The sequence below is a fragment of the Trichosurus vulpecula genome, chromosome 7, assembly GCF_011100635.1.
Source record: "Trichosurus vulpecula isolate mTriVul1 chromosome 7, mTriVul1.pri, whole genome shotgun sequence".
Lineage (NCBI taxonomy): Eukaryota > Metazoa > Chordata > Mammalia > Diprotodontia > Phalangeridae > Trichosurus > Trichosurus vulpecula.
The window spans coordinates 274,021,203-274,047,836 of record NC_050579.1 but is presented as its reverse complement, the minus strand read 5'-3'; the positions used below and the strand labels follow the sequence as shown (position 1 = coordinate 274,047,836).

At 37.4% G+C, this 26,634-nt stretch overlaps 1 protein-coding gene across 1 annotated transcript in view; it reads left to right on the top strand.

The window, feature by feature from the left end:
- Positions 1-26,634, top strand: part of SLC26A8 (solute carrier family 26 member 8) — a 167,746-nt gene that overhangs the window by 63,265 nt on the left and 77,847 nt on the right. The window contains exons 13-16 of the mRNA XM_036768015.1: positions 20,045-20,114; positions 20,804-20,896; positions 21,001-21,129; positions 24,590-24,970. Coding sequence (XP_036623910.1) covers positions 20,045-20,114; positions 20,804-20,896; positions 21,001-21,129; positions 24,590-24,970 — 673 coding nt within the window. The remainder of the gene's footprint in view (positions 1-20,044; positions 20,115-20,803; positions 20,897-21,000; positions 21,130-24,589; positions 24,971-26,634) is intronic.

The window sequence follows — 26,634 nt, the reverse complement described above, 5'->3', positions numbered from 1 at the left end:
TCCCAGCAAGCCAGCAGCAAGACCCACCTCAGGACACCAGGGGGAGATCCTGAGTCCCAAGGTGGTAGAGCAGGCAAGCACCAACACTAGGACCCCCAAGAGCCTCAGCACAGGCAGGGAAACCAGTAGATACCAGCTCGAGAAACCACTACATGTGCCTAAGTTCTCTAGCAGCCAAATCTCCACCCCGCCCCCCTTCAGCACAACTCCAGGAGGCATAGCTCCAGGCTAGAAGACATCCTCCAGCAGCCAAACATTTGAATACAAAGCTTGAGTGAGCAGGCGGATATCCCCCAGGGGCCAGACTCCCCAGCCCCACCCTGAGAGCTCCACTGTTGTTGACCTTACCTCAGCACCAGGTAAACTGCCAGACCCCTAGAGCCTCCAGCTGCCAGCACTTGAGGCCCCAGCACACAAAGCCAGTGACCAGATCCCAGCCTCCCAGCACAAGAAGCTTGGGTTAGTGCTCCTGGCACTCCAGAAAGAGAGCTCAACTCTAAAAACCAGGAATTAGGCAAACACCATGAGCAAAAAGCAGAAATGGGCAATAACTATAGATTCTTATTATGAGGCCAGGGAAGATCAAAGCACAAGTTCAGAAGAGGACAACAATATACCCACATATGAAACTTCAAAGGGGAATATGAACTAGTCTCAAGCCCAAAAAGCCTTCTTGAAAGAGCTCAAGATGAATTTTAAAGTCAAATTAGAGAGGTAGAAGAAAACTTGGGAAAAGAAATGAAAGGTATATGAGAGAGTCAATAGCTTGGAAAAGGAAGGACAAAAATTGACTGTAGAAAACATCCTTTAAAAGCAGAATTGGCCAAATGGAGACACAAAAACTCACTGAAGAGAACTCCTTAAAAACTAAAATGTGCCAAATGGGAAAGGAGGTACAAACTCTAATAGAAGAAAATAATTCCTTAAAAATTAGAATTGGGCAAATAGAAGCTAATGACTCTATGAGATATCAAGAATCAAACAAAAGAACAAAAAAAAATAAAAGAAAACATAAAATACTTCATTGGTAAAACAATTGACCTGGAAAATATATCCAGGATAGACAATTTAAAAATGATTGGTCTACCTGAAAACCATGATGAAAAAAAGGGCCTGGACAGCATCTTTAAGAAATCATCAAAGAAAATTGCCCTCAGGTTCTAGAACCAGAGATAAAATAGTCATTGAAAGAATCCACCAATCACCTCCTGAAAGAGATTCCAAATTGAAAATGCCAAGGAATATTGTAGCCAAGTTCCAAAATTGCCAGGTCAAAGAGAAAATACTGCAGGCAGCCAGAAAGAAACAATTTAAATATCATGGAACCACAGTCAGGGTTATGCAGGACCTTGCAGTTTCTACATTAAAAGATCAGAGGTCGTGGAATACAATATTCTGTAAGGCAAAGGCACATGGATTACAACCAAGGATCAACTACCCAATGAAATTGAGTATAATCTTTCAGTGGAGAAGATGGACATTCAATGAAGTAGGGGACTTCCAAACCTTCCTGATGAAAAGACCAGAACTCAATGGAAAATTTGATCTTCAGATTCAAGACTCAAGAGAGGCATAAAAAGGTAAACAGGAAAGAAAAAACAACAATAACATGTTATTAATAAGGGCAAACTGTTTACATCCCTACGAGGGAAGATAACACTTGTAATTCTTGAGAACTGTATTGTTATTACATCATTGAAAAGGCATAAAAGGCATGGATATAAATTGACTTTGATGTGATGATAAAAAACTAAGTGGTAAAAAGGGAGAAGAGGAAAGGAGGAGGCAGACAAGGGTAAATTACATCACATGAAAAGGCACAAAAACCTATTACAGTAGAGGGAAAGAAGAGAGGGAGATGAGCATTGTTTGAACCTTACTTTCATCAGATTTGGCTCAAAGAGAGAATATCAAAACCAGTTAGGTATAGAAATCTAACTTACCCTATAGGAAGTAGGAAAGGAAAGGGAGGGGAGGATAGAAGAGAGGGAAGAAGTAGCAAGAGAAAAGAGGAAGAAAAGGGAGGGGGCTAATAGAGCAGACTGAGGGAGGCAGAGGTCAAAAGCAAAACTCTAGTGAGGAGGGAAAGGGAGAAAGGAGAGAGAAAAGCATAAATAGGGGAAAATAGGATTGAGAAAAAGACATAGTAATCATAACTGTGAATGTGAATGGGATGAACTCTCCCATAAAATGGAAGCAAATGGCAGAGTGGATTAAGAACCTTAATCCTACAATATGCTGTTTACAAGAAATAGATTTGAAGCAGAGGGTACACACAGAGTAAAGGTAAAAGGTTGGAGCAGAATGTATTATGCTTCAGCTGAAGTAAAAAAAGCATGGGTAACAATCCTGACCTCAGACAAAGTAAAAGAGATAAAGAAGGAAACTACATCATGCTAAAGGGTACCTTTACTAAACATTTGCCCCAAGTGGTATAGCATCCAAATTCTTAGAGGAGAAGGGAGTTATAGGAAGAAATTGATTACAAAAGTATTCTAGTGGGGGACCTCAACCTCCCTCTCTCAGAACTAGATAAATCTCGCCACAAAGTAAACAAGAAAGTAGTTACGGAGATGAATAGAATTTTAGAAAAGTTAGATAGGGTTGACGTCTGGAGAAAATTGAATGGGGATAGAAAGGAATATAACTTTTTTTCAGTGGTACATGGCACCTACACAAAATTAACATGTTTTAGGGCATAAAAACCTGACAATCCAGTGCAGAAAGGCAGAAACATTAAATGTATCCTTTTCAGATTATGATGCAATAAAAATTATGTGTAATAAAGGACCATGGAAAGACAGACTAAAAATTAATAGGAAACTAAATAATCTAATACTAAAGAATGAATGGGTCAAACAACAAATCATAGAAACAGTAATTTCATCCAAGAGAATGACAATAATGAGACAACGTACCAAAACTTATGGGATGTAGTGAAAGTGGTTCTTAGGGGAAGTTTTATATCTCTAAATGCTTACATGAATAAAGTAAAGAAGAGATCAATGAATTGGTCATGCAATTTAAAAAGCTAGAAAAAGAACAAATTTAAATCCCCAATTAAATACCAAATTAGAAATTCTGAAAACCAAAGGAGAGATTAATAAAATTGAAATTAAGAAAACTATTGAACTAATAAATAAAACTAAGATCTGGTTTTATGAAAAAAAAACAATAAAATAGATAAACCTTTGGTTAATTTGATTAAAAAAATAAAGAAGAAAATGAAATTACCAGCATCAAAAATGAAAAGGGTGAATTCACCACCAATGAAGAGGAAATCAAAACAACAATTAGGAGCTATTTTGCCCAACTGTATGCCAATAAATTTGACAATCTCAGTGAAATGGGTAAATATTTACAAAAATATAAATTGCCCAGATTAATAGAAGAGGAAATAAAATAGCCCCATTTTAGAAAAATAAATTGAGCAAGCCATCAATTAACTCCTTAAGAAAAAAATCTCCAGGGCCAGATAAATTTACAAGTCAATTCTATTAAACATTTAAAAAATAACTAATTCCAATACTATATAAATGATTTGGGAAAATAGGTGAAGTCCTGCCAAATTCTTTTTATGACACAAATGTGGTGCTGATGCCTAAACCAGGAAGAGCCAAATCAGAGAAAGAAAAGTATAGACCAATTTTCCTAATGAATATAGATGCAAAAATTTTAAATAAAATATTAGCAAGGAGATTATAACAATTTATGTCGAGGATAACACACTATGACCAGGTAGGGCTAGTTCAATATTAGGAAAACTATCAGTATAATTGACCATATCAACAACAAAACTAACAGAAATCATATGATTATCTCAATAGATGCAGAAAAAACATTTGCCAAAATACAGCACCCATTTGTATTAAAAACACTAGGGAGCACAGGAATAATTGGAGTCTTCCTTAAAATGCTAAGTCGCATCTATCTAAAACCATCAGCAAACATTATATGTGATGGGAATAAGCTAGAAGCATTTCCAATAAGATCAAGGATGTCTACTGGTCACTACTGTTATTCAATATTGTACTAGAAATGTTAATTTTAACAATAAGAGAAGAAAAAGAAATTGAAGGAATTAGAATAGGCAAGTAAGAAACAAAGCTATCATTCTTTGCAGATGATATGATGGCATACTTAGAGAATCCTAGAGAATCAAGTCAAAATTACTCAAAATAAACAAATTTCGCAAAGTTGCATGATATAAAATAAACCCACATATATCATCAGCATTTCTATATATAACTAACAAAACCCAATGGCAAGAAAAATTCCATTTAAAGTTACTGTAGACATTATAAAATATTTGGGAATCTACCTGCCAAAACAAACCCAGGAATTATAGGAACACAATTACAAAATGCTTTTCCCAGAAATAAAGTCAGATCTAAATAATTGGAAAAATATCAGTTGCTCCTGGGTAGGCCAAGCTAATATAATAAAAATGACAATTCTACCTAAATTAAATTACTTATTCAGTTCCATGCTAGTCAAATTACCAAAAATTATTTTATAGAGCTAGAAAAAACAATAACAAAATTCATCTGGAAGAACGAAAGTTACAGAATATCAAGGGAATTCATGAAAAGAAATTCTGGAGAAGGTGGCCTAGCCATACCAGGTCTTAAATTATATTATAAAGCAGCAATCATCAAAACTAGTTGGTACTGGCTAAGAAATAGAGTGGTAGATCAGTGGAATAGGTTAGGTATGCAAGACACAACAAGTGACCATAGTAATCTACTATTTGATAAATCCAAAGACTCCAGCTTCTGGGATAAGAACTCACCTATTTAACAAAAATAGCTGGGAAAACTGGAAAATAGTATAGCAGACACTAGGTATGGACCAACATCTTATACCCTATACCAAGATAGTCAAAATGGGTACATGATGTAGATATAAAGACTGATACTATAAGCAAACTAGAAGAGCAAGGAATAGTCTGTCAGAGCTATGGAGAAGGGAAGAACTTAGGACCAAATAAAAGACAGACAACATTATGAAATGTAAAATGGATGATTTTGATTACATTAAGTTGAAAAGTCTTTGCAGCAATAGAGCCAGTGCAACCAAAATTAGAAGGGAAGCAGAAAGCTAGGAAACAATTTTTATAGCCAGTGTCTCTGATAAATGCCTCATTTCTAAAATATATGGAGAACTGAGTTGAATTTATAAGACTACAAGTCATTCCCCAATTGATAAATGGTCAAAGGATATGAACAGTCAGTTTTCAGAGGAAGAAATTAAAGCTATCAATAGTCATGAAAAAATGCTCTAAGTCACTGTTGATTAGAGAAATGCAAATCAAAACAACTCTGAGGTACCACATCACACGTATCAGATTGGCTAACATGACACAATAGGAAAATGATAAATGTTGGAGAAGATGTGGGAAAATAGGGACAGTAATGCACTGTTGGTGGAATTGTGAACTGATCCAACCATGCTGGAGAACAGTTTGGAACGATGCCCAAAGGGCTATCAAAATGTGCAATGCCACTTCTAGGTCTGTATCCCAAAGACATCATAACAATGGGAAAAGGACCCACATGTACAAAAATATTAATAGCAGCTCTTTTTGTGGTGGCCAAGAATTGGAAATTGAGCAGATCAATTGGGGAATGGCTGAATAAGTTGTGGTTTATGAATGTAATGGAATACTACTGTGCTATAAGAAATGAAGAGCAGGCAGACTTCAGAAAAACCTGGAAAGGCTTATATGAACTGATACTGAGTGAAATGAGAACAGGAAAACATTGTACACAGTAACAGCCACATTGTGTGATGACAGACCTTGATTGACTTGGCTCTTCTCAGCAATGCAAGGATCTAAGACCTCTCCAAAAGACTCATGATGGGAAATGCTATCCACAACCAGAGAAATAACTTTGGAGTCTGACTGCAGATGGAAGCATACTATCTGCTCTCCTTTTCTTTTGTTGTTTTATTTTTTCTTTCTCTTGGTTCCTCTCATTAGTTCTCATTTTTCTTTACATCATGACTAATGTGAAAATCTGTTTAATGTGAATATATAAGTAGAACCTATATCAGATTGCACTTCATTTTGGGGAAGGGGGAGGAAAAAATGGGGGAGAAAATTCAAAACTGAAAATTTCATGGATGTGAATGTTGAAAACTAAAAATAAATTATAAAAATAAATACATAGGTATTTTGATGTATTTGAGGACTTTTTTTTAATTGCCCCCTTAGGGGCATTGGTACTAAAAGTGGAATGGTTAAAAGGCACTGACATTTTAGTCACTTTATTTGCATCGTTTTAAATTGTGCAGCAAAATGGTTGCACCAATCCACAGTTCTACCAACACTGCAGTAGTATGTCTGCCCATCTTCCCACAGCCCCTCCAACACTGAGCATTTCCGTCTCTTGTCAGTTTGGCCAGTTTCCTGCGTGTGAGGTGAAACCTTAAGGTAGTTTTGATTTGCATTTTTCTTGTTATTCATTATGTGGAGCATCTTTTCAAATGGTTGTTAATAGTTTGCAATTCTTCTTTTGAAATTCCTTTTGTTCATATCCTTTTACCACATATCTATAGGACAGGGTCTTAGTAAGTGTTTTTTGATTGATTGACTAATAGGTAATCACCCACCTCTGCGATGAAGGGAAGGAGGCACATTTTCTCAGATGTTCACTGGAGCTATGCTTGATCATTGCACAGCATTCAGTTTTATTATTTTTTCATTTACATTGTTATAGTCATTGTTTGTGTTATTTTCCTGCTTCTGCTTACTTCATTCTTCATCAGTTCGTATGAATCTTTCCATGCTTCTCCAATGAATGATTTCATACTAGTCACTTCTTAGAGAATATTAATATTCCATTACTTGAGTGTACCAAAGATTATTTAGTCATTCCCCAATCAGTGTGCATCTACTTTGTTTCCAACTCTTTGCTAGTACAAAAAGTGTTGCTAGGATTATTTCTGTTTAGATAGGACCATTGCTGTCTTGAACATGGTGGGGTTATATGGTGGAAGTTGGAATATCTGAGTGAAAAGATATTGTACATTTTAGTCTTTTTAAGCATAATTCTGTGATACCTGAAGCAGCCAGCTATTGCTAGAAAAACCCTGCCCCCAGCCCCTGATTGCAAACCCCAGTCTGCATAAGAAAAAAACAGACTGAGTTCCTGTCATTTGGCGAGTGTCCTGGGCCCCTAAGACTTTTCCAAGGAATGTAAGCTAATTACCAGGAAAAGCCTAACGATCTTCCTTTGTCTAACTGAGTGGGCTGAGAGACGACTCTATCTCATTTCAACAAACCCAGCTGGAGCATCCCTCGGTCTGCCTATGGCCTTGAAGGATGAAAGCCTCAGCCCCAGATATTCTTTTGAATTATATGATTTCTGCCTTATCTTGAGCCTTCCTTGTTGTGGGAGTTATGGCAAGATGGACACAGGGATCCTGGGTTGTAATTTCAGTTAACACTTTGTTAGCTATCTGATATGTTATATTTACAATCTATTCAGGAGGTTCCTCTAACGTATCATGGTCATAAAAAGTGAAGTAACACAGGCTTGCTGAGTCTGCAAAATGACAATTCAAGAGATAATTAACCACTGACTGTATTCTCTATATAAACTACCCTTTCGCTTCAAACGTGGCCATTGATTTGGGAAGACCCCAATGGCCGCCGGCTAAATAAATTCTCCACTTAAAACTTATACTCTGTGGCGTGTCTCACTCGCTTCTGGCGTAACAATTCCATATTGCTTTCCATAATGTTTGTACCTCTCATTTTATCCTCACAACAACCCTGGGTGGTAAGTGCTATCATTCTCATTTTACAGGTGGGAATCAGAACCAGAGACTGCCCAGGGTCATATAGCTAATAAATATCTGAGACTGAATTTGAACCCAGGTCTTCCTGACTTCAGGTCTCAACATTCTGTCTACCTGGAATAATTTTTCGTATGGTGGTTAATAAGAAGCAATTCTTTTGAGAATCACTTGTTCACATCTACTGGGGAATGATTCTTGGTCATATATTTGTGTGCATTCCCTATGTATCTTAGATCCTTTGCAAATATATTTGATACAAAGAGTTTTCCCCCCAATGGGGGGGAAGCTTTTAAATTTCATGTAATCAAAACCCTTTCTGATTGTCTCTGTCCTTTGGTTAAGAGCTCTCCTCCTAGTAGTAGCTGTGTCACATATCCATTTTGAGCTTATTGTGATATAGGATATAGATATCTGTTTAAATCTCATTTATGACAGACTGCTTTCCAATTTTCACCATAGTTGTTGTCAAATAATGAACTTTTTCCCAAATAGCTTATGTTCTCAAGTTTATTGAATTCATTTGTTTGTGATTCTTGCTTAGCTAGATTGTTGTTCTACTTTTCTACAATTTAGCCATTACCCAAAAAGCCTTGATGATTACTGCTTTATAATATTATTTTAGATGTCAAAGTACTTTTTCCTCTTCATTCTTATTTTTATTTTCCCTTTGAAGTGCTATACTTTTAGGCCCTCCAAATGGACTTTCTTATTTTGTTATCTAGCTCCAGAAAGTATCCCCTTGGTAGTTTGGTCTAGCAGCAAATCTTTAAATAGGTTTCAGTAGTATCATTTTAAAAAATTATATTGGTATGTCCCAACTATGAGTAATGAACATCTTTCTAATTGCTTAAGTCATTTTTTATTTCTTTAAAGAGTGCTTTATAATTGTATTTATATAAGATTTTAAGTTATTTTGGCAAATTGACCCCATGATGTTTTATATATTTTAAAATAATTTCATATGACTTCCTATTATTATTTCCTGGTGTTATTCTTGCTATGTAGGAATGCTGTTAATTTTGTGGATTTATTTTTTATCTTGCTACTGCATCCTAAAGCTTTTGTTTCAATGAGGTAGAGGTTGTTTTGTTGCTGATTTACTGGGGGTTTTCTAGGTAAACCATTGTTTTCTCTAAATAGGACTAATTTACCTTCTCTTTTGATGTTTACTATTTTTTCTCTTAGCTTATTGCTTTAGCTAGCATTTCTAGAACTATATCAAATTATAGAAGGAAAAGAGGCATGTTTGTTCTGCTCCTGCATTTATTGGGAAAGCTTTCAGTGTTTCCTCATTGGAAAAGTGTCAACTTTAGTTTTAGAAAATATACTTTTTGTCATATGAAAAATAGCCCTTTTCCTATGCTTTTTTATTATTTTAAGTTAAGATGGATGCTGTACTTGGCCAATGTTTTTTCTATATTCTTTATTTTTCTATATTCTACATTCATAGTTGTGTGGGGTTGTTTTCATATGTATTTGATATAGTTAATTATATTTATTGTTTTCCTAATGTTGAACCGTCCTTCTATCTTTGGTATAAATATTGTGTATCATTGTATTAATTAGAGTAGTTAAGTCTTTCACAGGTGATTATCATTACAGTATTGCCGTCACTGTGTACAGTGTACTCTTGGTTCTGCCCACTTCACTTTATATCAGTTCATGTAAGTCTCCCTAGGTTTGTTATATATTTTTACAAGCAATCATCCATTTCTCTTGAATTCTCAGATCTCTTGGCATATAGTTGTTGGTCCTTTTAATTTTTTTTCTGTTATAATTTCACCTGTTTTTTATTTTAATAATTTTATTTTCTTCTTTCTTCTCAGATCCAATTAACTCTGAAAATAGATGAATTGTGTTAGTTTTGTCAAAGAACCACCTTTTAATTTTAATTTCATTTCTATATTTTCTTATTTTCTGTGTTATCTCTTTCTTTAATTTTCAAGATTCCCTTGTTTTGTGCTTCTCTTGTGTTTGTTTCTTTTTTTTTTAAAAAAAAGCAGCAGCAACTAACCAATACGCTATAAACACTAGATATTCAATTTCATTACTTTTGTCTTTTCTTGATAATTTAATTTATTTGCCTCTTTTGTATTTTCATTGTTTGAGGTTTTTGCAAGTTGAATATTTACCTTACATTTTAATTTTTTTTCCAGGAATACTTCAAATGCCTTTCTCTTATTGAAGGTCCATTTTTTAATAGTTAAACTTAACTTTATTGGACATATTATTTTGAATTACAGCATGAATTTTTTAGAAGGCACTATTAGAATCTGCTTTTTGGAATATACTGTTGCTATTATATATGTATATATAGTACATGTTATAAATGTACATATAGTATATTGGAATATACTCTTGAGAGTATATGTTCTCTTGAATTTCTTAAGACTACAATAATTTTTGGTGATTGGATTTGAAATTCCTTCATATTTTATAGGCTATATATCATCTTGGCTGCTTATAAAAATTTATTATTGAAATTGTGAATTTTAGCTACTATGTGCCTTGGAATTTCATGTCTGGGGTTTTCCCCTGGCAGTGATCTATGGATTCAATTAATCAGTTCTTTATTGCCTCTATTCAGTTTGGGGTGGGTCTGTTATTTAAAGAGTCTGACACACGTGCAGAGTGCCAGAGTGTATCAACTTTCTGGGCTCATAGAATTTCCCCATATGAGAGAGGCTGAAGAGCCTGCTTCCAGGAGAGTCATGATAGGCCTCAGCTGTAAAGTGAGACTATAAATGAATGCATATTGAATACTGAAAGTTAGGTTAATGACTGTAATTTGCCTATAAACTGTTTGATTATTAGTACTTTTGACACTTTATTCACTGATCCTTTGGTTGTTAGTACTTTTTTCTCTACAAAATTACTTTGTATTTTCTCCTCTGGATGCATGTTGTTTCTCAGTAAATTCTTTTAGGACTGGGATTCTTTCCTTTTTGCCCTTATATCTTCATCATTTAACACAGAACTTGGACTTATTAAGTTGAATTAAATCACTTTGGAAGTAGAAAATCACTGCATAAATGATGGTATCACAAGGTCAATATCATGGGATAGAAGGCAGAGGTCTATTTTGTATTATTGTCTATTTCATGGGTTTTTACTGGTCATCTCATAAAAGAGACTGTGAGAAACGTGGTTTTGGGGATCACTGGACTTCCTAGGCAGGGCCAAAGTCCTGAGGAAGAACCCTGTGATAATCCCTAGGGAAGGCTGTACAGACCACAGGATTCCCAGAGGAAGACCAAGTGGTAGCCCCCCTTAATCTGTGGGGATCACAGGGCCTCCTAGGGATCAGACCCTAAGGAGGACCCAAGTGATGGCCCCTTTAGAACAGCGGTAAGATCACAAGGCTCCCGAGACAGGGTGGGAAGTCCCAAGTGATGTCCCCGGCTGTGCAGACCACATGGTTCCCCAAGGGAGTCAGCAGTGGTAGCCCTCTTAACATCGCAGTGGGGATCACAGGACACCCCAAGACAAGATCCAGGAGTAAGCCCAGGACAAGCTTCCACTGCCTATTGCTTCCTTTCACTTGACCTTAGGAAGATCCATCTGACTTGCCCATTCTCACCCAAAGAACTCAAGACCAGAGTGGGCAGAGGAAGGCATTTTATTACGCTCCTCCAGAGAGTGGGTGTAGTGCTCACTGGAACACTCACACTGATACAGCTGCAGGAGCAGGGGTAACCATTCCCTCCACTCCTGCTAGAGTTACGGTTAGTTTACAATCTTTATTTTTTACATAGTTTTCCTAGGTTATACAGTTTATACAGGTAGGATAATAAGGATACAGAAGCAAAAGTGAAGTTAATTAGATTTTCCTTGTCTTAGTTTAGGATTAAACTATATTCTTTTACTTCCCCAACTTTCCCTCTTTAACTTATGCAAATCAGTAGGCCTGGATTCTTGACCAAGACCAGACCCTAGATAAGCTTGAACTGGTTCAAGCGGTTTGGCCTGTCTAATTCCCCTGACTGCCTTCCCAAAAAGCATCTCACCTGACCAACCTTGAGGCCTGGTTTCTGCTAAAGCTGGGGTGGGGGAGGGCAGGGAAGCACACCTTTAGTTCTGTGGAAACAAAACTCCTCCCATTTCTTACAGAGACCAAAAATTGAAATCACCCGAGAATGTCATAACCAAAGTAAATTTAAAAAAAATTAAAGAAAAAATCCTGCAAGAAGTGAGAAAGAAAGAATTCATATGCCAAGGAAGCACATGGCTTACAACCAAGAGTAAAATTCTGCAAAACAGAACATCATCCTACAGGTGTAAAATATACCTTTACCAGGAAAGAGAACATTAAATTCAAGCATTTCTGATGAAAAGACCAGAGTTAGGTACAATCTGTGAAACAAACACAGGAGATGGGGGGAAATAGAAAGGTAGATAGGTTTAAGCAACTGCAAGGTGCTAAATGATGAAGTACTTGGGTTCTGAGATAGGAAGAAAAAGAAGTGTTCCTTCAGAATTCCTGTCTTTAGGGGCCAGAGAAGTGAATCAAGACAAACACAGTGCCAGGGGGAAAGGGACTGTTTTATTGGTTTTGAGAGGAGGAAGAAGAGGGAAGGGAAAAAGGAAGAAATGAAAAAGAAGGGCAAGGAATTTAGGAAATCTCATGATTAGGGGGTGACAGAAGAGTATATAAACAGAATATGAAAATATATGTAAACACCTCTTCAAAACATGCATGTTTGGGGCTTAGACATCTCTTGAATCTCACTTTTATCTGAGTGTTTTGTATACACACACACACACACACACATGCATAAGAACATACACACAAAATGTTTGATATAGAAATACATGTTCATTTTTTTAGTGTTTAACCTTTATTTGTAAAACATACAGATTTCTAGAGAAAATAAAAGTGACCTAAATTTATTTTTTTTGTCATAGAATACATGCTAATGTGTATATGGAAAGGTGTCAATTAGGAAAGGAAACAATTCCAATTGGAATTTCATTCTTTTTTTTTTTGCTTTGCCATCTTTTTCTTTTATTATATCACTACCAAAGCAGAAATGTGGGTGGGGCACTTAAAACTAAGGGCTATTTTGTACTTTTATGCATTTTACAGATTTCTATAGCCTAATAATTCATAATCCAGTAGTTAGTTTACTATGAAGGAGTCTTCCCATGCTTAGTATAGATGGGTTTTTTTGTATAATTTATTTATTTTCAGTTTTCAACATTCACTTCCACAAGATTTTGAATTTTCTTCCCATTTCTCCCCTCCCCCCACCCCAGGACAGCAAACGTCCCAACCATTCCTTTCCCCAATCTGCCCACCCTTCTGTTACCCCCCACTTCTCCCATTCCCCTTACATCTTTTTTCCTGTAAAGCAAGATAGATTTCTGTACCCCATTGCCTGTACATCCTATTTCTCAGTTGTATGCAAAACAATTTTTTAAACATCCATTTTTTTAAAGCCTTGAGTTCCACATTCTCTCCCTTCCTTCCTCCCCACCAGCCCTCATTGAGTATGCAAGCAATTCGATATAGGTCATACATATGTAGTCATGCAAAACACTTCCATAACAGTCATGTTGTGAAAGACTAACTGCATTTCCCTCTATCCTGTCCTTCCCACCATTTATTCCATTCTCTCCCTTGACCTGTCCCCTCACAAAAGTGTTTGCTTCTGATTACTCCTTCCCCCAATCTGCCATCCTTTCTATTATTCCCCCTCTGTTATCCCCTTCCTCCCTGCTTTCCCTCAAGGTAGTATAGATTTCTATATCCACTTCTCCCTCCTTGAGCCAAATCTAATGAAAGTAAGGCTCACTTATTCCTTCTTACCTCCCCCGCTCTTCCCCTCCACTGCAAAAGCTCCTTCTTACCTCTTTTATGTGAGATGATTTACTACATTCTACCCCTCCCCTTCTCTTTCTCCCAGTACATTCCTCTCAACACATGCATACATACACAAACACATATACATATGTGTGTATACATATACACACACACATATATATATATATATTAACCTCTAACTATCCAAATACTGAGGTCTTATGAGTTACAAACATCATCTTTCCATGTAGGAATGTAAACAGTACAACTTTAATTATTCCCATATGGCTTCACTTTCCTGTTTACCTTTTCATGCTTCTCTTGATTCTTGTATTTGAAAGTCAAATTTTCTATTCAGCTCTGGTCTTTTCAGCAAGAATGCTTGAAAGTCCTCTCTTTCACTGAAATTCCATTTTTCCCCTGGAGTATTATACTTGGTTTTGCTGGGTAGGTAATTTTTGGTTTTGATCCTAGCTCCTTTGACCTCCAGAATATCATATTTCAAGACCTTCAATCCCTTAGTGTGGAAGCTGCTAAATCTTGTATTATCCTGATTATGTTTCCACAGTACTTGAATTGTTTCTTTCTGGCTGCCTGTAATATTTTCTCCTTGACCTGGGAACTCTGAAATTTGGCTACAATATTCCTAGGAGTTTTCCTTTTGGGGTCTCTTTCAGGAAGTGATTGGTGGATTCTTTCAATTTCTATTTTACCCTCTGGTTCTAGAATATTAGGGCAGTTTTCCTTGATAATTTCTTGAAAGAGGATGTCTAGGCTCTTTTTTTGATCATGGCTTTCAGGTAGTCCAATACTTTTTAAATTCTCTCTCTTGGATCTATTTTCCAGGTCAGTGGTTTTTCTAATGAGATATTTCACATTGTCTTCTATTTTTTCATTCTTTCAGTTTTGTTTTATACTTTCTTGATTTCTCATAGAGTCATTAGGTTCCATTTGCTTCATTTTAATTTTTAAGGAATTATTTTCTTCAGTGAGCTTTTGGACCTCCTTTTCTATTTGGCCAGTTCTGCTTTTTAGGGCATTCTTCTCCTCATTGGCTTTTTGGAGCTTTTTTGACATTTGGGTTAGTCTATTTTTTTAAGGTGTTATTTTCTTCAGCATTTTTTGGGGTTTCCTTTAGCAAGCTGTTGACTTGTTTTTCATGATTTTCTTGCATCACTCTCATTTCTCTACCCAATTTTTCCTCTACTTCTCTTACTTGATTTTCAAAGTCCTTTTTGTGCTCTTCCATGGCCTGAGACCAATTCATATTTTTCTTGGAGGCTTTGTATGTAGGAGTTTTGACTCTGTTGTCTTCTTCTGGTTGTATGTTTTGATCTTCCTTGTCACCAAAGTAAGATTTTATAATCTGATTTTTCCCCCACTGTTTGCTTATTTTCCCAGCCAATTATTTGACTTTTTAGCTGTTTGTTGAGGTAGGACTCTGTTTCCAGACTGGAGAGCACACCGTCCCAAGCTTTAGGGTTTTGCACAGCTGTTTTCAGAGATATTTCTAAGGACCTGTAAATTTTCAGTTTTTCTAAGGTTGTATGATCAAAGGAGAAGTGTTTACTCCTCTCCTGGTCTGTGCTTTAGTCTGTGAGTGACCACAAGCACTCTTTTCTGCCTTGTAACTGTGAGGAGGACTCCTTCTCCACAAAACACCACAAGCTCTGCCAGACCAGCACTTCTCCTCCCTCCAGGACCGCCACCCAGGATTGTGACCCAGATCTAAGCAAGGGCAAAGCAAGAGAATTCTGCCTCAGTGCCAACAAAGAGATCCCTGCAATCCCCCTCTGATCAGCCACTCAATCCCCCTGTTGTCTGTAGGCCTAGAGCTCTGGAAGCAGCCACTGTTGTTGCCACCACTGCCAATGCCCTGGGGCTGGAGCTGGGGCCAGACCATGCTCCTGTCTCACCCAGGTCCAACAGATCTTTCCTACTGACCTTCTAAGTTGTCTTTGGCATTTGTGGGTTGAGAGGTGTGGAAACCACCACAACTGCCAGTGATTCAGTCCCCTGAGACCTGCTCCGCCCCATCTGTTCCAGTGTGGCCCACACTGGATTGCACTCTTCATTCAGTTGGTGCAACAGACCTTTCCTGTTGACCTTCCAGGTTCTCTTGGGCTGGACATCTGTTTCACTGTCATTTTGTGGATTCTGCTGCTCTAGAATTTGTTTAGAGACAATTTTACAGGTATTTGGAGGGGTTTGAGGGAGAACTCACGCAAATCCCTGTTTTTACTCTACCATCTTGGCTCTGCCCCCTAAAATCCTTCCTTTTAAACCATAAGTATAGTCCAGCAAAACCAATACACACGTCAGCCATATCCAAAAGTTTATATCTCAGTCTGTCTCCCTCATCCTTCACCTCTCTGTCAGGTAGTTTGTTATATGTTTTACCTTATCTTCCTTTCTCAGGTTGTTTGCCAGATTAGTTGTTTTTGACAGTAGAAACTATCCCTAGTTTTGGTAATTTTTCAGTCCTTTGACTTTGTTCTAACATTTCTTGTTGCCTCAAGGGATCATTGAGTTCTGTTTGTTCTCTTTGTTCAGGGTGTCTACTCCACTTCTTATGTAATGTTTTTACCTTGTATTCTAAAATATTAAATTCTCTTTCCTATTTTCCCCCAAGAGCTCAATTTAATTTTTTATTTCTTACTTAATTTTTTCTATGGCTCATTTTCCTGCTGTGAATCTAAGTGTTCTGGTGTGTGTACTGCTTAACCCATTTTCTCTGTTTAGTGTAACATTTACAATAATGCTCTGACAGGACAGGACTTTTAGGCCACATTTATGAGAACTCATACTGGCCTTCAGTAACCTTGGCAGGTGTCTACTCAGATTACCCCCAGGTTTCAGACCCTATTACTGAAGCTCACGTTTATTTGAGGGCCTTTGGTGTGTTCCAATTCAGATCTCCCAGTTAATGGGAGATCTCTATTAGCTATTTTTGAGCCAACATTCAAAGTGCCTGAAAACTTTAGGCACTGTTTACCATCTGCCTTCCATGGTATGGCCCCCTCTACAAAGGCCTGCAGGTTTCTGGCTATTTTCTTGTCTAGCCTTGGGCTGGGTAGAAGAACTTATTGGTGTTTCTCTCTAGCCTTTTTAAAACTTGATGCCTTTTTTGATTTTTGCTGAGGTGTTTGTGGGAGATCTGAGCTTCTCTAGGACCCTTCTTGCTTATTGGGGCCAGAAAGCCAGTGCCATGATGGACAACAGTTTATGCTACAGAGGATGTCTGCAGGAGAGCCAGGAGCAGAGGAAAAGAGTTAAGATGCACATCTGGGTTTAAAATAGAGCTCAAGACCCTATCCCACCCCACATCGTTTTCCCAAAGTTTCAGAGACCTAAACTATAGAAATCAAACCCTGTGGCACCAGCTTTGAAGTTCTCTGAACTACTTCTGCTGGGCCAGAGAACTGATGAACAAAGGGGTTGGGACAGGCTGCCAGAACAAATGGCCTTAGTGGTGAGGGGGCCAGGGTTGCAACACTCCACTAAATCTGAGAGAAAGAGGTCCTCATCCAAAGGGCAGTTCTGTCTCCTTGAAAGTCACTTGGGGCATAGACTTAGGCTGACAAACTGTATTTTGCTCAGCATGGGATGAAATAGAGATACCTTGAGATCCATCCTCCAAGGAAACTACCATCAGAGGGAGGGAGTCAGAAAATCAGCAATAAAAGAAAATAACGGGGAGGAAAAGATGGAAATTACCAAAGATCTCAGGAAGAAGAAAACTCAAAGACCTTGAGCATAAGCAGATAAATCAACAGGGCAACTGTTAAAAGAAAGAAATATGGCCTCTCATAAACAAGTTCAACCATGTGTGAATAAATACTGCAAAACAAAGAAAAATGATCTAACACTTCATGAGACAAAAGACCCTGTGGAATGTGAGAAGAACATGGAACCACAGCATGTTCCTGAGTGATTCAAAAGAGAAATGAGAATTATGAGAACAGAATTTATGACTTGCACAGAAAAATGATGAGCAGAATAGAAAAATTGTAATCTGCAATAGGAGAAATAAAAAAGAGAATAATAGATTGGGCTTGCAAATATATAGAAGTAAAGGACAATCTAAAAGAAGGAAAACAAAAAAAACTAATATTTTTAAAATATGCTCACTATCCAAGCAAAAAATACTGATTTTTGAAGACAGGATGTGTAAAGACAACCTATGGATCATAGATCTCTCAGAAGAACACAGCAGGACAAAAATCCTTACCCCGAAATGTAGAAAATAAAACTCCAGAGCTTCTGAACATAAAAAATTAAATACCAATTGAAAGAATTCATAGATCACCTCCAGGAAAAACAAGCCTACAGATTCCAAGTGGTTAAATGTAATAATTAATTTCAGAAATGGCAAGTTCTGCAAACAATCAGGAGAAAGACTTTCAAATACAAAGGAAAGGAAATTCAAACAACACAAGACTTATACATGGACCAAAAAATGCAAGAGGAGATGGAATGTGTTCTGAAAAGCAATGAAGCTCAGGATGCAGCCCTGGGTGACCTACCCTGCAAATATGAGCTTAACCAAAAATGACAAAAGATGGACATTCAGTAATAAAAGCATATTTGAAACATTCTATAAAGACAACCAGACCAAAAGAGATTATTTACTTCTCAGACACCCTTAACAATAGAAATGTGGGAGGAGTAAACAAATGCAACAGCCAAGGACAACAGCAGCAGAGTCACAGTGGAGAACTGGATAAGAGATTTCTTTCTAAATGTATATAAAGAGACAGCCTTGAAGGCAGGAGTCAGGCAGAGGTAACAGCGAAGAGGGGTACTATGGACAGAACCTGGCAACACCCTGCCTCCAGGTGAATCGGTGTTTTTGGTGGGACATTATAAAATGAGAGAGTGATTGAAAGGAGGGATGGAGGAGCAAGGGGATAGAGGAGAATGTGTGATGTGCCCAGATCAAATCAAGGGATACCAATGAAGGGAAGGTGAACCCTGCAGTCTCAGTAAGAGACGAGCTTACAGGGTAGTGGGTGAGGAAGAAGAAGGAAAGAATTAAAAAGAAGGGGGAATAAGAGAGGCCTTGCTCTGGTAGAGAGAGTTCCACTAATGATTGTTTCCTTGGGTAAAGAGATGTTCTATGAAGCAAGATAGGGAGCTTGTGCGAGTTGTGGTCTGGGAGATTGGGTGCTTGAAAAAACCACTACCTCAGGACTGGGCAGAGTTGGAACTGCTGCAGGCAATTGGCACCTGGGAGGGTAGGAGACTATGGACTATGGAGGAGATTTTGAGGACAGTGGAGAAAAAAAGGTAACCATGAGAGAGAGAGAGAGAGTATAGATCAATGGTGGGCTACATAATCAGAGACATGGCAAGGGGAGGGAGATATATCCAACCAAGGAGCAGTGTCTTCTTATTACCTGTAGGAATTGGCATTGTTCTGGGAGTGAGGCACAATGGAAAAGGGGAATCTGTGGGACAAACTCTACAAGCCAAGGGGGGAGCCCAGAATGGATTCCTTGGAAGTTCTGATTCTATGAGGAATACCAAAAATGGAGACTATATAAATTATAGGGATTATGAACTAGAGTAATCAAATTCTGTAAGGAACCTCACAGATTTTGAATTTCTTTCTCAGTCCATGCTCATAATTAAAAAATTGATTGCATTAAAGATAGCTAGTAGAAAGTATACTGGACTTGGAGTTCAGAAAAAGTGTTTAAATTCTGACCTAGTCATTTGATAGCTCTGTGACCCTGAGCAAAGTACTCAGTATTTCTCAATAATTTCCTCTTTGGCAAAATGGGGACAATAATCGTTCTTATCCTCCAGCATTGTGACAATCCAAGGAGACAATATAATATGAAGGGTTTTCCAAACCTTGAACCACTATGTAAATATTAGCTTTTATATGACAATGAATGATACTTTGAAATTCTCTTTAGAAGAAGAGAGCTTCAAGTATCAAGTACAAAATTTCCTCTATAGAATTAGCAACCATTCTTGATTCTTGCTAATAAAAGCCCTTGGGGCTGCTATCCAACCATAGAAACAATGTTATATTTTTGGAAAACAATGTGAAAGGAACTTCAGCAAATAAAATGAATGAAAATTACAGAACAAATATTTAGAACTTCTCTGGAACATGATTACCTCTCAATTCAGAGTGCGCTTTCCATTCAATATAAACTGATTTTGAAGCCATTAAAATACTAAAATTTGTATTATTACTTTAAAATTTACTATTATATCTATATTTACATAACCATAATTTTGTGAAGCTAATACTATTCCTCTAAAATTCATCTGAAAAAACAAACTAGCAACACTAAAAGAGGCAAAATTGTGTTTATACTTGGGAGAGGGGGAAATTTTCAAACCTTACCTAGGGAGACAACTGTCTCTAAAGCCAAATCAAAGAAACAACTCCCTAAAGATTGTGACATTTCATTTCAGAGCCAGTATTGTTGTCCTGGGACAGATCCCTAACACCAACATTTACAGAAGCTTTACCGACTACCGAGAGGTAAGAAGCCAAACCTTTTTTTCTCTCCTCACTTCTGTGGGACTGATGACTTGCTCTTCCTGGAAACTTATCCAATATTGTGGCAAGTAAAAAAAAAATAACAGGAGTCCACAAAAGTGAAAAAGGAGACAAGAGTATGCGTTAGTTAATGCAATCATTTAAAACTAATTGGTAAATGGAGAAATTAAGAAAAAGAGACGAATAGGAAAGAATAAGAGAGGAGGAAGAAAGAGACTGGAAAGGAAGGAAAAGAGGAAAGAAAAGAGAAGCAGGGAAAGATGGAAGGAGGCCAAGAAAGAAGGAGGAAATGAAGGAAGAAGAAGTTTTAGTGGTTCACAATTAAACTAGGAGTATGCTGAAAATTTGAGCAACCCAGTATTTTTTATTAAATAATATGCAAAACTGCATTTTTACCTATTAGCTCTAAAACATTCATATCAAAATTATTTTATATAAAATTTATATCAAAATATATATTTATATTTTATTTATATCAAAATTTATGCTTATATTTATATAAAAAAGAATTTATATCAAAAGAGAGGATCTGTTTAGAATCTCAGCTCTAACTTTAGCTTTTACCTATAAATAGAGAAAAAAAAATAAAGACTCCTCAGGGGGCTAGAGCTAGTGTTCTTGTGTCATAAAAGAGCTGAGAAATCTCCTCAGTTTAAGATTTTGCCTTCCAGGCTGTGTACATTCCAGGCGTGAAAATTTTCCAGTTCTGCACCTCCATCACTTTTGTAAATGTTGAAGAAATCAAGCAAATGCTGTTAAAAGAGGTAATTAGAGCTCTTCCCTACCTACCCATCTCCATATCTTCTTCTCCTTTCTTTCCACCACCTTGCCTTCCCTCTCAGTTTGATATTCCTCTTCTCTCTTTCAGGTGGATCTGAAAACTGTGCCTCTTACCGATGAAGACTTGAGAAACTTGTTCGTTGACAACAGGTCTGAAATAGATGAAAGCCCTTTTAAGTGTGCCTGCAACTGTGATGAACCAGAGCCACCCCCCAGGGTTAGAGACTCTTCGCCTTTTCTCTTCTTTTCTCCTCTCTTCATCAAGAACTGCACTAGTAATTTCTCAAAAATCTCAGAATCCTTGATTGCTTGGGGTATAGATATATCATGTGATCCTGAGTAAGATACTTAGATGAGCTCTGGAGAATTAGAAGGTGAGCTTTTTCCATAGATGTGAGGACATAGGCATTTCAGATCTGAAGCTGGCTCTTCTTGGATTTACAGGTACCCAAAAGTGGGCAAGGTTTTTCTGGAACAGGTGAGTCTCCTACATTACATTTTAATATGCAACCAAACTGAACAAATTTCCCTAAGACAGATAGATGTTTTGCTTAGCCAAAGAACATAAATGTATTTTCAACAGCAGTTTGTTTCTTCAGATTGTCATTAAAGAATTTCTGTGATTAGCTATCTGCTCTCCAGTTCTTTCTCTGCCCATCTTTGGATCCTTGAAATTCTTACATTAACGGGGCTTTTAGAGATTGTTTTTTTCTCTCCAGGCTAAAGCAATGAAAAAAATGAATAGAGTTCTTAGGAATCTGTCACAGTCTCTATAGCTTCTACTTCTGATCCAGTCATAGTATTGAGGATAATTAGTGGAAGATATGTGAAAGTCCTATTCTAGACAGTGAGTTTAATCATTGTATCTGATTGCTGTATTAGCTTATGGAAATAGTGAGTTATTCTTTAATGCCAAGACACACCAAACCTAATAATTCCTTTCTTCTCTGGGTAGGGTTGCCCCTCTTCCACTATTTAAGCTCTAAGCATTCTTCAAGGGAATACATAACATGTATCCTGAGAGTGGCCGCTTTATCCACATACACGGATCTAGTCTCCCCCACTACATACACATTCTCCATTCCTACTCTTGACACAGATTTACATAAACATATACTCTGTCCTTTTCATACATTGCACCCTGACTCTCACTTTCATACACACCCTTCTAAAGCATCAGCACTATTGAAGTTCCTCAACATTTCCTCTAGGCTCCTTTCCATGGATGTTTTCTCCACAAAAACAAAATGAATTTAGCAGGTCATGTTTATTCTGAACCGGTCCTTCCTTCCTTCTCTCCTTGGATTTATATTTTGGACAAAACATACACATCACCTCTGTTAATGAATAGCACATTTTATTGACCATCTACCTGTTGAGTGCTGAGCACTATGTGCAAACTCTTTCAAAAAAAATCTCCCCAAAAGTATGTCTCGCTCCCTGCCTGAAAGTAGCCAAAAAGCTGATTAAAGAGCTAAGAATTCCATATTCATGTTAACACATGAAGTCATGAGAAAACAGCATAAGGCAGTGTGTAATAGGCACTAAATTATATAGTGTAGCTATAATATAGGCTTTCAGAGAAAGGGAAAATCATTGTGAGCTAGAGTTAGTCAGAAAATACTTCATGGAAGAGATGGGGCTGGGTCCAGGCCTTGAAGATGAGGTAATAACTAGGTAAGTGAAAGGGTAAGAAGAATGCCCTTTCAGGGAGGAGAAAAGTATGACCACGTGCCCAGGGGTAGATCTGAGTAGGGTATGTTTCTGGGACAGGGAAGAGTTTGGCAGGGCCAAAGTAGAAGGTTGACTTCAAGAGGTAGTGAGAAATAAAATGAAGAAAGTTAGGGAAAGCTTCACTATGGAAGTCATCTTTTTGTTTCTCTTTCATGCAGTAGACAATAATAACGGCTAGCATTTGCATACCACTTTAATGTCTGCAAAGCACTTCATCTATATTATCCCGTCTGATCCTCGCCTGTCAGATAGGTGTCCTTATTATGCCCATTTTAAAGATAAGGGAACTGAGACTTAGGGTAAGCGATTTGCCCAGGGTCACACCACCAGTTAAGTATATGAGGTAGGATTTGAACTCAGGTCTTCCTGACTCCAAGAACAGTAATGTAGCCACTATACCACCTAGCTGCCTCTATAAAGTCATTGCTGATTTCTGAGCATCCTCTGACCCTACTTGGAATGCCCCCCCTTCTCAATTGCCTCAATGTATTTCCCTTTCTACAAAGCTCGATCTAAGTCCTATTTAAGTTCTACCACATCATCTTGACCACCCCAAGTCTCACAGATAACTGTCTCCTCCAAGGCCTGTGGCATTTGTTGTCTGTACCACTCACTTATTACCCAGTATGTGCTGTCTTGTTTTTTAATTTGTATTTCTAGGTGTAGGTCCTATCTCCCTTACTTAGAACATAAGGTCCTCAAGATTAGCGGCAGTATCCTAATTCTTTTGTGTCCTCAACGCCTTCACACACAATAGATACTCAATAATTTTTATCATTGCCAGTAATTGAAACGAACGATAACGTTTAATGAAAGCAGTGTTTTATGAAAGCGGTATTTAAGGAAAGTCAGTTTGGCAGAGATGTGATTACACAGAAGGGATTGGAGGGACCAAAGCAATTTGCTAGGACGCTGCAATAACAAGCATAAAGGGGTGTGGGCACCTGAGCTGAGGCTGGGCAGCGGAAGTAAAAGAATCAAGATGAATGCCATTTTTGAGGAAAAACTGACAGGAGCTGGTGACTTATTGTGATTGTAGTTTTACAGCTAGAAGAGACTCTAGAGACCATTGGATCTAACCCCCTTTATGGGGGAGGACACTGAAGCACAGAAAAGTTAAGTGACTTGCCCAGGATGGCACAGCTATTAAGTGTCTAAAGTGAGATTTGAACCAGTCTTCCTGACTCCAAGTCCATTACTCAATCCCATATGAAACATTATCCTACATATAGATATAGATAAAGAAATAAGTGATTACAAATCTTGAGTGAAAAAGAAAACAAATGAAAGTGATAATCCAGCTTAGAAATATAGTACTCCATGAAACATAAACACATGAATGAAAATGCATTGTAGGAGGCTCTTTCTTAATTAGATGACTAATTTTTTTTCTGAATTTAGTTAACTCTAACATGTATGCAACCAAAGGCTACCCTTTCTATGCCTAGAGAGAAGTTGGAAGAGGGAGCCTGTCAGAAGGAAGGATGGATAGGTTCAGTTTTGTGTATGTTGAAATTGAGGTGACCATGAGACATCTGCCAGCTAGCAGAATGCATTGGAAAGAGCCCTGGATTTGGAGTCAGAGGAACTGGGTTAGATCACAGATCTACTACTTAAATCTTGTGGGCAAATCACTTAATCTTTCTGGGCCTTTGTTTCTTCATTTGTAAAGTAAAAGTGTTGGACTAGATGTCTTCTGAGGTTCCTCTCAGCCCTAAATCTATGAGCCTATGATGTAAATAGGTATCTCTAATGTATAATCTAGGAAGCCTTTCTGAAGGAGGGAAGATTTGAGAATAGTTTGGAATAAGGAAGGGTGATGAGACAGTATGAGACAGATGAGAAGTAGTCGATTCTGCCCCCTTCGTTACTCCAGGTACAGCTGCCCTGTCTGGGTTCAGTTTCTTCCCCTCTTACATATCGCTTCTTTACTCTTGTCCCAGATTGCTTACACAGAACACCTCGAGAACAGATCGGAAAGCGATGCATCTTCCATTGACCTGCTCCACTGCTCACGATTTGAAAGTGCCTTCATGAGCCGTAGTCTATCCGAAGATCAAATGGCTTTAAGACAACTCAATTCAAAGAATGAAGATGTAGAGAAAGTCTGGGTTCCCAGCCATACCACAATAAACAGTTCTGGAGTTCAAATGTTAATGGCTTCACCATCAACCAATGAACATGGTGACGGTCATCATAGGAGCAAACATGACCCTGGCAAGCATAGTTCTGATGTGTCTTTTATATCAACTATCCACACTATCATCCTGGATTTCACCATGGTGAATTTTGTGGATACAAAGGCTACACAGGTAATAAGACAGGTAAGTGATTCATAAAGAGACTTTAGCAACAGTCCCACCCATTATTTATTCTTTTTTATGGAAGAGTCATTTATTTTGAATGTAAATCCTTTCTATGACATATCTCTATAGCAATAGAAAAGCCATTTGTTTCCCCTCATAAAATAGGGTAACATTTTAAAGACATATTTTGATAATTAATAAATAATATTCCCATGGATATTAGAAATTGATGCTTTTCACTAATTCCTAAAAAAATTATCACAGGTCAAACTCATCTATTAAAAATCCTCAAAATTCCTCTTTGGAAGAAGTGCTATTTCTCAATAGTCCACAGAATATAAGGGAAGGAAGAATCTCAGTGACTATCTACTTAAACTGAATAATGATTCCAAACTCCGAGTCTATTTACTACAACTGTACAGGAAGTCTCTCTATGACAGCTCTTAGAAGTAGTTAACCAACTTCTGGCAGTAGACCTCTCGTGAGAATTCTCTACCCTCTAAGGTTCATTGCAAATTTGGATAGCTCTAATTATTAGGAAGGTTTGTTTTCTTTTCCTCTTATATCAAGCCTAAGTTGACTCTTCTGCGACCTCCACCAAGTGGTTTTATTCATTCATTTCTTCTTCCCAAGATCATCACTGGATTTCATCTAATGCTGTTTTTTTTTTTACTTTTTCTCAATTACATGTAAACAAATTTTTTAACATTCTTTATTTTTAAATTTTGAGGTCCATATCTTTCCCTCCCTGTCTGCCTATCTGCTCTGTCCCCTCCTTGAGAAGACAAGCAATTTGCTATAAGTTATACATGTGAACTTATGCAAAACATTTCCATATTAGCCGTATTGCAAAAAAACCAGACAAAAACCCACAAGAATAACAAAGTTAAAAAAAGTATGCTTCAATCTGTATTCAAGCTCCATCATTTCCCCCGCCCTGAGAGGTGGATAGTATTTTTTCATCATGAAGTCCTTTGGCATTGTCTTGTATTATTATATGGCTGAGAATAGCTAAGTCAGTCACAGTTGATCATCATAAATATATAGAAATATATAAAAATGTTGATGACTTATGTGGGTTTATATCTTGAAATTTTGCTGAAGTTGTTAATTATTTCAACTAGTTTTTGGTTGATTCTCTGGGAGCTGAAAAGAGTGATAGTTTTGTTTCCTCATTGCCTCTTCTAATTTCCTCATTTTTTCTTGTCTTATTGCTATAGCTAGCATTTTCTAGTATAAGGATTGTGACACGTATTAGTTTAAGGTAGCTCTGATCTCTGGGACAAAAAGAACACGTCTGTTCTGGTACTTGATACCAAGCTTTCAGATAATAGAGGAAAACTATAATATGCCTCGAAGCCTTCTTAGACGCAGAGTATCCACAGTTCTTTCAACCAATCATCATTTTCTGTGCTTCCAGTCTTTTTGTCTAACTGGTCATTGTTCTCTGAATAGGTACCCTTCTTTAATTATAAGGCCAAGACTTGAATACAGTACTTAAGAGGACCTCATCCAAGGAAATGTATTGTAGAATTGTCACTTCCCTTATAATATGACTTCCTTATACCACACAATATAATTCATATTATCTTTTTGGCTACCATCTTGTACTATTATCTTATCTGAAGCTTACTGTCCATGGAAACCCTCAGACGTTTTAATGTAATTGGTATCCTAGCCAT